The sequence below is a fragment of the Podarcis bocagei genome, assembly GCF_964188305.1.
Source record: "Podarcis bocagei genome assembly, chromosome: 8".
Taxonomy (NCBI): Eukaryota; Metazoa; Chordata; class Lepidosauria; order Squamata; family Lacertidae; genus Podarcis; species Podarcis bocagei.
Window position 1 is genome coordinate 90,246,645 of NC_138133.1, and position 12,773 is coordinate 90,259,417.

The window sequence follows — 12,773 nt, forward strand, 5'->3', positions numbered from 1 at the left end:
CAGATGCATGGGAAATTAAAGATTCCAAAGCAAGGGGAACTCTTACATTGATAGTATCCCCAGAAGAGCTCTGTCTATTGCGTGATAAGACCTCAGCCAGAGAAATTTGGGACGCTTTGAGAGAGGCTCACTTAAGGACAGAAGCTGGATCTACTATGTTTTACTTTAACAAGCTGCATAATATGGCTCTTGCTGAAGGTGGAGATGTGCGTTTACATCTGATGGAGATGCAAAATCTGAGACATGAGCTGCAACAGAGAGGACTCAACTTTCCAGAGGCTGTGTATTCTTTCATGATACTACAATCTTTGGGTTCAGGTTGGGAGTCTGTTGCAACCCAGATTGCTGTGCAACCAACCGCTCAGCTGACAGTGGACTATGTAACTGCCGTGATTTTAAATGAAGCGGATCGCCGGGGTGCTAGCTGCATGGGCAAGGGGGAGTCTTCACAGACGTCATCCCTTAGTGCAGTGGAACCACCAGATGGCGCCAAAGCTTTGAAGGCAGTGAAATGCTACTCTTGTGGACGTCTAGGCCATATGAAGAGGGAATGCAGATATCCCAGGGCCAAGACAGAGCAGCGCAGCGAAAGCTCATCGCGTGGAAAAGGCCGAGGCAAAGGCAAAGGTCCGGTGTCTAGGACAACGCAGCACAAGGCTATGGTTTCACGCTTCACTCCTAAGGTTGCAGAGGTCCAGAAGACGTCTAGATCTTTCTTCGTTGTTGATTCAGCGGCAACTCACCACATGTGCAACGATAAGAAACTGTTTGTGTCTTTTACACCGCAGGAAGGTGCGATTCACCAGGCGGATGACCACACAATTCCGAGTAAAGGCTACGGAACTGTTGTTCTTCACAGTTTGGACTTATCGATACAGAATGTGCTTTACGTGCCAGACGCCAAACATAATCTGCTCAGCGTTGGACAGCTGAATGAGCGGAACATTGACGTGTCCTTCAAGAACAAGAAGTGCATCATCACAAAGAAAAATGATTATGTATTGCATGCTGAATATGTTGATCGTTTGTTTGTTTTGTATTATGATGATGTTGAAAAGGATGACACTTGTTGCATTGCAGGTTCTAACAAAAGTTTGCATGCAGGATGTATTCATGATTTTCATAGAAAATTTGGTCATTTGCATTTTGAGGCAGTATCTAAAATGCCTGCCTTGGTTGAAGGTATGACTATTAAACCCTGCAGGTACCACATGAAGTGCAAAGCATGCGCAGCAAACAAGGTGAAAATGGCTGCGAAAGGTAAGGTGTCTAGTAGGCAAGCTACAGAACCATACCAGGTTGTTCATGCTGATTTGGTTGGACCACTAGCGCCCTCTTTGGGTGGAAATAGGTACTTCATGGTTCTCATTGATGCATTTTCTAGATATATTTTTGTGTACAATCTCAAGCAGAAATCAGAGGCTTTTCCTAGGTTCAAGGAATTCTGTGCTTGGTTGGAAAATGTGCATGGTAAGAAGATAAAGACTCTTTTCAGTGATCGCGGGGGAGAATTCACTTCTCAGCAGTTTGAAGCTTTTCTGACTGAGAAAGGAATTCAACACGATTTGTCTAGTCCTCGCTCGCCATGGAAGAATGGACTTGCGGAACGGGCAAATCAGACATTGCTTCAAGGATTAAAAACCTTGTTGCATGATGCCAATCTTCCAGAGAGTTATTGGGCCGAATCTCTCTCGTGTTTTGTTTACAGTTACAATCGCAGGTTATCTTCAGCGATTGGTTGTACCCCCTATGAGAAGATGTTTGGCAAGAAGCCATACATCAAACACAGGAAGATTTTTGGTTCGGACATGTGGGTTCGCTCACCACAAAACTCCAAGTTAGACAAGCGTGGATTGCATGGTATCTTTCTAGGTTATCAGAAAGGGTCTTACAGAATAATGATGACTGACTCTAAGACAATTAAGCTCACGAGAAGTGTTGAGTACAATGCAAAGTGGGGGGAGAATGTGGGAATTTTCCAATGTTATCCTGATGACGGTGATGAGACTGAGGATAATCAAAAGCAACCACAACAACCCACACCCACTGATGAAAGTTCTGAGTCTGAGTCTGAAACTGAATCGAGTGGTTCAGAGGATTTCAAGAGTGCGAAAGCCTCTATGCGACCCTCTGAGAGCTCTGATCAAGAATTGGAGGAACCATTGTTCACAATAGGTCGCTTTTCTCCCAAGAAGGAAGAGGAGAGTGTTGAAGACTTAAGGCTAATTCGCAGGTCACAGAGAGCCACAAAAGGCAAACCTCCAAAGAGATTTGCTGATGAGTTTGCTACGTTAGCAGTAACAACTGTTAAAAGCTCCAAGAAGGTATTTGAACCTTCAAGTTTCCAAGAAATCCAGGGTTTGGCTTCAAAGGAAGCTGAGCCATGGTTAAATGCCATGAAGGCTGAGCTTGATTCCTTAGAAAGGAACAAAACATGGGAACTAGTTCCAGTAGTTCCAGGAATGAAACTGCTTGGCAGCAAATGGGTCTTCAAAGCGAAGACAGATCAAAATGGCAAGATAGTCAGACACAAAGCCAGATTGGTAGCCAGAGGTTTTGCACAGGTACCAGGTGAAGACTATCACGAGACCTACTCACCCACAGTGAGATATGAGAGCATTAGGCTTATGCTCAAGCTAGCTGCAGAGGAAAATCTACACATTAGTCACCATGATATTAATACAGCTTTTCTGTACGGATCTCTGGATGAATCACTTTATATGCTTCCACCTGATGGCGTACAGGTAAAACAGGGATTTGTTTGTGCTCTGAAGAAATCCCTTTATGGTCTCAAACAAAGTGCACGGTGTTGGCACACAAAACTCACTGAAGTATTGTTTTCTCTAGGTTTTCAGCAAGGGAAAGCTGATCCATGTGTATTTGTCAAAGAGGAGGGGCAAAAGAAACTGTACTGTTTGTTTTATGTTGATGATTTATTATTCTTTTGGAAAGATGTCGCAATGTACAATAACGCCCTAGCTCAACTGAAAGAGCACTTTGACATGAAAGATCTTGGTGAGGTAAACAACTACCTATCTCTGGAAATAGAGAGAGATCAAGATGGTAACATTCTAGTACACCAGTCACGGAAAATTGCTGATGTGTTAAGCAAACTAAACCTGATAGATGCTAACCCTGTAGACACACCGATGACAACAGGTTTTCAGGTAGATGATACTGAAGAAGCATTTTCTGACACTACACTGTACAGAAGTGTGCTAGGCAAGCTAAACTTCATTGCCAGATGTTCAAGACCAGACATTGCTGTTAGCTGTAATTTGCTAAGCAGACAAGTCAACAATCCTAGTGTCAAGGATTGGAAAGCTCAGAAACGCATAGCGCGGTATTTGAAAGGCACTATGCATTACAGACTGAGATTTAACAATCAGAAGTCTGGTGGTCTTGAGATATTTGCAGATGCAAGTTTTGGAAGTGACACTACAGACAGGAAAAGTACGTCTGGAGTTTGCTACATGTACAATCAGGGTCTGTTTGATTGGTCATGCAAGAAGCAAACAACAGTTAGCTTAAGTACTTGTGAAGCTGAACTGAATGCACTGTCTTATTCACTTCAGGATTGTGAATGGTTAATACAATTGTGCAAAGATATGAAAATTCCTGTCAAATGTCCAATCCAGGTTTACCAGGACAACAAAGCATGTTTGGCTTTGCTGAAGTCTGAAGGTTGTAAGCAAAGCACGAAGCACTTGCAATTAAAGTTGCAGCATGCTAGGGAATGTATTCAGAAGGGACTCGTAACGGTGTCCTATATGCCAGGTAATGAAATTCCTGCTGATGTATTGTCCAAGATTGTATCAAGGGATCAACACTGTACCTATGTGCAGAAGTTGGGTTTGTACTGATATTGTACGAACACGCTGCCCAGTGATGTTCACAGAAAGGGGGAGGATGTTGGTTTCTGCTTTCCTTCACTGTGCAGCGAAAGGGCTTGTCACGAGACAGGTGTTTACATTCCACAGTCTGTACTGTTGGAGTTTCTCACGGGAAAGGGAGGCTGGATGTGACGTACACTGGTTTCCTGTTTTTCACTGTGTGATTCTCTCCGAGCTGTTGAGGAGAGAGGATGCATTTTTCTGCTCCGGCAGAGGCAAGATGTTTTCTGTAATATACCAGCTTTGAACTGTAACTAAAAGCAATATAGAGTATGCAGCACGTACTCCTCATCCTTCCGCTGGGCACAAGACTCTGCTTTAAACCAACATATATATCCTCCAGGCACCCTCTCCCCCCCCCTCCCCAGGAATCCAACCACGTAGCTCATACACGCAAGTTGACATCCATGACCATTAACAGATATTCCTGTTCCGGTACTCTTGACCGTAAAAGGTTGTTCCTGTTCCTATACTCTTATCTTGGGGCAGGAGGTCACCAACTCTAAGAACACTCCTGGCACCGTTCCCGGGTCTCTTGTCAGACTTGACAAGGTCTGTGCATCTTTTGTGGTCAGGATGTAAGATAAGACCCAGACTCCCTGCTCCATGGAACTGGCAAGGTCACCCATTGCCATCACGGACTGATAAAGGAGAGGGCTTTGAGCACTTGTTTATACAGCTGGCTTTCTGTTTATACATTGACTCAAAAGCTCAAGTTAATGCATTTTAGAAATGCTCCCTTGGAGGAAAAATGTGGATTTTGGGTCCCGTTTCAGATTGACTGCACAGAAACCCATTCCTTCCCCCTTCACAACCTTTCAATACGCAGCAGCGTCGCCTGTTCCTGGCCACGCCTTCCTACCTGTCGGGCGTGGAGGTGAGCCGGCAGCGGCTGGAGCCTTCCACCTGTGCTTCCTGGGTGCCCACTTCTGCCCCCTGCCTCAGACGCAGCAAGGTGGGCTTCCATCTCCTTCCTTTCATGGCACAGAGGCAGAGGGTGCCTAGGAGCCCATTGCCTAAAGGGCAGAGAAAGCGCACATCAATATCACTTGCCATACTTCAAGGTTTCCAGCTCATCTACTCATAGCGCCAGATAAAAAGAAGATGAACTACCATATTTTTTGCTCCATAAGACTCACTTTTTCCCTCCTAAAAAGTAAGGGGAAATGTGTGTGCGTCTTATGGAGTGATTGCAGGCTGCACAGCTATCCCAGAAGCCAGAACAGCAAGAGGGATTGCTGCTTTCGCTGCGCAGCGATCCCTCTTGCTCTTCTGGCTTCTGAGATTCAGAAAATTTTTTTTTCTTGTTTTCCTCCTCCAAAAACTAGGTGCGTCTTGTGGTCTGGTGCGTCTTATAGAGCGAAAAATACACTTCACTTGGTGTGCTGGTAAAACTGAAAATCGGCTGATTTTCTCTTAAGAGGTGGAATATATCAATCTTCTTGTATTGTGATTTGTTTTCACCAATTATAGATGAGTAATTCTTTGTTGTAATTGAGAAGTGTAAACTGTTTATTACTTGCTGATGTTTAATTTTAGTGTTTACTGTTGGATTCTAATTCATTATTGCATCTCGCTTTATTTGGTATAAGTTGTTTAAAGTTATTGTGACTTTTTATATAGGATCTGATTGTTGCTATTAATGTTTGATGTTTATAATAATAATAATAATAATAATAATAATAATAATAATAATAAGTGAGAGATTTTACTTTCTTGGGCTCCATGATCACTGCAGATGGTGACAGCAGCCACAAAATTAAAAGACGCCTGCTCCTTGGGATAAAGGCGATGGCAAACCTAGACAACATCTTAAAAAGCAGAGACATCACCTTGTCGACAAAGGTCCGTATAGTTAAAGCCATGGTTTTCCCAGTAGTGATGTATGGAAGTGAGAGCTGGACCACCAAGAAGGCTGATCGCCATAGAATGGATGCTTTTGAATTATGGTGCTGGAGGAGACTCTTGAGAGTCCCATGGACTGCAAGAAGATCCAACCTCTCCATTCTGAAAGAATCAGCCCTGAGTGCTCAACTGGAAGGACAGATCCTGAAGCTGAGGCTCCAAGACTTTGGCCACCTCATGAGAAGAGAAGACTCCCTGGAAAAGACCCTGATGTTGGGAAAGATGGAGGGCACAAGGAGAAGGGGACGACAGAGGACGAGATGGTTGGACAGTGTTCTCGAAGCTACCAGCATGAGTTTGACCAAACTGCGGGAGGCAGTGGAAGACAGAAGTGCCTGGCGTGCTCTGGTCCATGGGGTCACGAAGAGTCGGACACGACTAAACGACTAAACAACAACAACATTATTATTATTATTATTATTATTATTATTATTATTATTATTATTATTATGTGTGTTGGAAGCCACAACAGGGGGGCTGGGGCAACCCAGCCAAATGGGGAGGGTATATTTAAAATAATAGTATAGTAGTAATAGTAGTAGTAGTAGTAGTAGTAGTAGTAGTAGTAGTATGTGTTCGACCTGGAACTCCTGGAATCCCCTGGCCACTCACTAGACTGTTTCTGTTTCCCCCCCTCCACTTTTCCCTCCCAGTACATTTTTTGTTGTTCTGCAAATCTTTTTTATTTCATAAAATTTATGCACACCTTAATTGTGAAGAATCACCTCCAAGCTGTTTAGAACAAAAGATAAAACAATAAAATCAACTGCTCTAAGGTTTGTTTTTAATAATCAAGCGGTGTGTGAGTGAAATAATAACGTTAATAAGAAGAATTGACAATAATGGAAAACTTTTAAAAGAAAGAAAAGACAACATGCTAAACCCCAATATGCTGGGTTGCATAGACTTCATGCTTGCCTGCGACAGTCAAGATTAGGAGGCAGGTGAGCGACTTGAAGCCCAAGGAGACGGCCTGGTTCAGCTCAGACAGGGCGTTGGCCACGACGAGAACTAGCAGCGTGGCACGCGGGAGCCCAGGAATCTGCAGGAAGGTCATGATGAGGGCTGCCAGGAGGAAATAGCTGCCGTGTAGGACACAGGTATAGATGGAGCTGAGGCTGAATCCTGCGAGACAGAGGTGGGCACAAAAAGCTCTAATTCCCGTATTTCGCTTATTTGCTAAGCTGTTGTGATTCTGCATTGTTTAAAGCTTTGCATTTTGCAATGGCGCTGTGGGTTAAACCACAGAGCCTTGGGCTTGCCGATCAGAAGGTCGGCGGTTCGAATCCCCGCAATGACGGGGTGAGCTCCCGTTGCTCGGTCCCTGCTCCTGCCAACCTAGCAGTTCGAAAGCATGTCAAAGTGCAAGTAGATAAATAGGTCAGCCACGACTGGACCTAATGGTCAGGGGTTCCTTTACCTTACTGATACAATAGTCTTTATTGTCATAGTCCCATACAGAACAACGAAATTGAAAAAATCTACATCAGACATTCAAAAACCAACAAGCCTGCTATACCAGCTATCCCAGCCTGGTTAGCCCCCTAAAAACTCTGATACCCCATAATTAAATACAATATACTCCCATAGAGACTACCTTAAAAGTAAAGTGACCCCTGACCGTTAGGTCCAGTTGCTGCCGACTCTGGGGTTGCGGCGCTCATCTCGCTTTACTGACCGAGGGAGCCGGCGTACAGCTTCCGGGTCATGTGGCCAGCATGACTAAGCCGCTTCTGGCAAACCAGAGCAGTGCACCGAAACACCGTTTACCTTCCCGCCGTAGCGGTACCTATTTATCTACTTGCACTTTGATGTGCTTTCGAACTGCTAGGTTGGGAGGAGCAGGGACCAAGCAATGGGAGCTCACCCTGTCGCAGGGATTTGAACCGCCGACCTTCTGATCAGCAAGTCCTAGGTTCTGTGGTTTAACCCACAGCGCCACCCGTATCCCTAGAGACTACCTTACACTGTGTTTAAAACTAAAATCGCATTTGGGTAGAAACTGTTTCTCAGGCGGCTAGTCCTAATCTTTATAACCCTGTACCTTCTTCCAGAAGGCAGAGGCTGAAAGAGATCATTTCCGGGGTGCGCACTATCCTGTGCTATCTCTGCAGCTTCCTTATGGCACCTGGAAGCGTAGATTTGATCCAAGGTGGGAAGAGTGCACCCAATTATTCTCTCTGCAGTCTTTACAACCCTGGACAACATTTGAAGCTTTGACCTGCCTGTGGAGATCAGAGGCTGCCAGGGAAGTGATGAAACGGAAATCAAAATGAGAACCTGACCCCTTTTCCCCCGCAAGCCCCAAATCTTCTTTGGAGTTCTGCCGAGATCAGATTTGGGGCGGAGAAAAGAGAGGGGAGTTTCCTTGCACAATCGGAAGGCGTTGAATCGACTTTGCTCCATTCAGCCTCCTGCCTCTGCCCTCCCAAAATCGTCTTACCTGCCCAGCTGATGAACCTCCGGATGTGTTGCAGCTGCCCTTCCACACTCGCTTGCATCCGGTCCATGGCGTTCAGCAACACTCCCAGACTCTGATTCATCTTCTGCAGTTTCTGCATCAGCTCCTCGTAATACAAGGCCGTCTGGTTCTGGTAGGCCGCGAACAAGCCCAGGTTGGTCTCTGGGATGGAGGGCGGAGGGGGAAGAGAAGCGACCGCGTTCAGAGTGCAAGCGGAGAGGCAGTCTTGGCTCCGTGGCCCGGGGCAGAGGCGAGGAGGGTTTGAACGCCACCTCCCACCACCAACCTGTCTTGGAGTAGACTTCTTGAGCTCGCCTCTGCACTTGGGACAGGTCCTCAAGGATGGCCCTGTGACCTTCTTGAAGCTCCAGGTCCTGCTGATCTAGGTGACGGCTCACGTTTTCTGCAAGGAGAGTGTTAGGTTGAACGTATCAGACAACACAGCGATTCTTCAGACAGCTCTTGTTTATTCACAGGCCAGAACAGAACAGAACTGAAGGGTTCAGCCAACCTGCTTATATAGAGCTCAACTACAAAGCAACAGTAAAAACTTTCTGTAACTATCCAATCACTGAAAGTCACTTTCAATTCCTTATTTGCATATGTGGACCCGAGTGAAAACTATCTACAGTATCCCCTGCTGGCCCAGGGTGAGAACTTCAGTACATAACAGAGAGGAACACGGGCAGCCCTTGCTTTTTGGAATTTCTGCTGCGATACCCAACAAACCGCAGTTTACGTCGGGATATGACTAGAGTCCCCTATCTGCTCTTCCAAGAAACCCCATCAGGGGTCTAGATGACCCTTTGTGTCTCTTCCAACTCTGCAGAAATTGAAGACATCTCTGTTCTGCCAAGTCTTCCCAGGGTCTGTGCTGTGCGTACAGCTTTTAAAGTTAGTTGCTCTTATTTTCTGTGTTTTCAGCCTTTCTGTAGCTGTTTTCATTGCATTTCTTGCATTGCCTCAAGACATGTGCATTGAAGGAGATGAAATAATTTCTTTTGTTGGACTACAACTCCCATCATCCCTGAGCTCTGACCTTGCTAGCTAGGGGGTGATGGGAGTTGTAGTTCAACAACATCTGGGGACCCACAGGTTGAGAACTGCCGAAAGCCAAACATGCCCCATTTATTTCAGTGGTGGGTAAGTAAGGTCTGGAGACTGACACCCCCCCCAAAGCCAGAAAGCTCCTTTCTATAGGGTCAAAACATGAACTCCCAAGGCAGGATTTGGCACTCTAACCTGCCCCCGCCCCCCAAGACGGGAGCAAGCCTTTGAGGACACAAGGCTTGGACACGTTCCAGTTTGTCAGTGTCCTTCTTGAATTGTGGTGCCCAGAACTGGACACAGTACTCCAGGTGAGGTCTGACCAGAGCAAAAAACAGTGGCAAGAGCAGAATACAGTGGCAGCACTATTTCATTGACATCCTTCTGCAATTAATCCACAATGCGGCAGCTAGACTGGTGACTGGGAGTGGCTGCCAAGACCATAGAACACTGGTCCAGGACGTTTCCGAGCCCAATTCAAAGTGTTGGTGCTGACCTTTAAAGCCCTAAACAGCCTCGGTCCAGTATACCTGAAGGAGCGTCTCCATCCCCATCGTTCAGCCCGGACACTGAGGTCCACCACAGAGGGCCTTCTGGCCGTTCCCTTGCTGCAAGAAGTGAGGTTACAGGGAACCAGACAGAGGGCCTTCTCGGTGGTGGCGCCTGCCCTGTGGAACACCCTGCCATCAGATGTCAAAGAAATAAATAATCTGACATTTAGAAGACATCTGAAGGCAGCCCTGTTTAGGGAAGCTTTTAATGTTTAATAGATTATTGTATTTTAATATTCTGTTGGAAGCCACCCAGAGTGGCTGGGGAGACCCAGCCAGATGGGTGGGGTATAAATAATAAACTATTCTTATTCTTATTACCCATCCTCTTTGTGATGCCCTCAATCAGTTCTGCCACCTGCTGCTGCCCACTGGCAATGAGAGCCTTCTCCCGAACCAGTTGGTCCAGGTTGTCGTGGATGGATTCCTCCATCTGCACCTGGCTGCCTTGCAACTTCTCCTGCTGGGCTAAGATCGCCTCCTGGCTGGTGGCCACTTTCTGCAGCGATTCCGACGTCAGCTCCTTCAGCTCCTCCTGCCCGCTCTGCAGGGGTGGGAAGTCGGAGAATAAGGAGCGTCAGAAGAAGCGAGGCAGCCGAACGGAAGAATAGATAAAGCTGCCCAACGACAGAATCCATAAATTGCTCCACCTGTCTCAATATTGTCTGCACGGACCGGCAGCAGCTCTCCAGGGTTAAAACACTTAATTGTAAAAGCAGCATAAAATATAGTATAAAAACACGAATAACAATAAAATTCAAAAATCAATTTAGGGGAAATAAGCATTAGATAATCCCCAGGGCTAGCTGGCTGAATTGGTCCTACTTGGGCCAGCGAGGAGGCCAGGGGAGAATTAGCTGTGGGGTCTCGGAGAGGGTGATCTTCATAAAAGGGGAGGGAAGAGAAGGGAAATAAACGATCAGGCGGAATTCAAATTAAAGGCCAGGCGGAATAGCTCTGTCTTACAGGCCAACGGAAGGAGGTTAAATCCTGAAGGGCCCTGGTCTCATGGGACAGAGCATTGCACCAGGTCGGAGCCCTGGCCCTGGTGAAGGATAATCTGACTTCCTTAGGGCCTGGGACCTCTAAACTATGGTTATTCATGGACCTTAAGGTCCTCTGTGGGGCAGACCAGGAGAGGCAGTCCTGTAGATACGAGGGTCCTAAGCCACAGATAGTCCTCCAGCCCCCTAAGGAAGATCCTAATTTTTATATATATCAAATCCCAAGCAGTACAAGCCTTAAGCATTTTCATCGCTTCCAGCTGGCTGACGGCAGTGGAGACCAAGGCGTTGACGGTGTGCTCCGCTCGGCGCTTGAACTGCATCTGACGGGTGGCATAGCAGACAGCCCGGGCTCGGTTGCTCACGATGTGGTAGGCGTTCCAGGTGTCTGGATCCATCCCCGCGGTGCATTCTGCTAGAGTCTGTTGGGACAACAGAAAGGGAGCGGCAGATGGCGATTGAATGAATCATTGCGGGAACCCTACAGCTCATCCGAGACCCCAGGATTCATGCAACTCTGTTTAGATTGGTTAATTTTAATTTTATTTACGTAACGGGGCATCGGCCTCACCCTTGCTGTCTGAACCAGGTCATTAAAACAAGGAAATGCAGCCGGCATAGCTCTGGGAAAGGAGCTATGGTTGCTGCCCACGCCTCCAGCAGCTGTTTTTGTAGGCAAGTGCTGCTTTGTAATGAAATAAAAAAAAAATTAAGGCTTATATATATATATAATAAATGTTCATGGATGTGCCAGGCAAACACGTACATAAATGTATGGGCCACATGTCTGAGGCAGCACAGGAGGGCAGCCCTGGAGCCATTTTGGCTCCCAAACTGACCAAATGTTTTCTCTGCAAGGTCAAAGGAAAATGGAAAAGCCTCCCCATTGTCTTTTCCTTTTCATTCACAAATCCTGTCTTAAGGGTATATCTGTGCGTGAATAGGGTGAGCCTGTGACCTGGCTCAGGAACTAAGTATTTATCATTACAAAAGACTGGCAGGGCTTCCCAGGGTATCCAATCAAGTGACCATTAACAGGTAACCTGCCAGACAGGAGATAAACAATGCACTCAGATTTCTGTTGTAGACTGCCCTTTCTGTGATGTAGGTATGATGTGTCTGGGGGTGGTCTTGGACTCCAGGATGGGCAATTTAAAATGTCTATATAAGGGCGGGCACACCTGGGTTCTGGGTCCTCCTCCTTCTCCTGCGTGTGAGGGGAGCACCCTGTTGCAACAGTTCAATAAAGATCAGGCTTACTAGCTGCTTTGCTTCTCAATATTCTCTGGTTGGCCTCTGTTATTTTCTCCTACCGATGGAGAACCTGCAAAGGACTCTATAAGGGCTCTTGTGTCCCCCATAAGGGAATAAAGGCAGATTTCCGTTTATTACAGTAAGATTCTAGGTAGGTTCCCAAACCGGATTAGGTACCATGTCGGCAGTGCACAGGTAAGTCCCACGTCCTTCGACGCTGGCCTGGCAGTTGAACAGGGAGACTCCCAGCTTGGCCAGCTCCTCTTCTGTCAGGTCCGTGCAAGACGACCGAAGCTGTGCAACCACCTAGCAATGAAGGTAAGAGAGAGAAGGGAAATAACCAGGCAGAAAGGGGAGGTATCTCCTGTTTTGCTACAGCACTTTAGTGCAAAAGGGAATATAAAGTTGGTATTTGTAATCCGAGACCAACCAGCCGCCCAGAGTGGCTGGGGAAACCCAGCCAGATAAGCTTGGTATAAGTAATAAATTATTATTATTATTATTATTATTATTATTACTATTACTATTATTATTATTACTATTATCATTATTCCACAATGGACATTTAGAGGCAACGCAAAAATCTTATTTTGTTCTAGGTCTACACATGCTTCGTGAGCACTGCTATAGAAAAAGGAAGCTTCTATAATTCTTTGGA

The 12,773-nt window shown here is 46.2% G+C and overlaps 1 protein-coding gene across 1 annotated transcript in view; it reads right to left on the reverse strand.

The window, feature by feature from the left end:
- Nucleotides 1–12,773, reverse strand: part of LOC308592795 (protein brambleberry-like) — a 28,553-nt gene that overhangs the window by 8,728 nt on the left and 7,052 nt on the right. The window contains exons 3-9 of the mRNA XM_081204649.1: nt 12,293–12,421; nt 11,098–11,283; nt 10,179–10,401; nt 8,546–8,662; nt 8,242–8,421; nt 6,717–6,923; nt 4,756–4,909 (exon numbers count right to left, since the gene is read on the reverse strand). Coding sequence (XP_081060775.1) covers nt 4,756–4,909; nt 6,717–6,923; nt 8,242–8,421; nt 8,546–8,662; nt 10,179–10,401; nt 11,098–11,283; nt 12,293–12,421 — 1,196 coding nt within the window. The remainder of the gene's footprint in view (nt 1–4,755; nt 4,910–6,716; nt 6,924–8,241; nt 8,422–8,545; nt 8,663–10,178; nt 10,402–11,097; nt 11,284–12,292; nt 12,422–12,773) is intronic.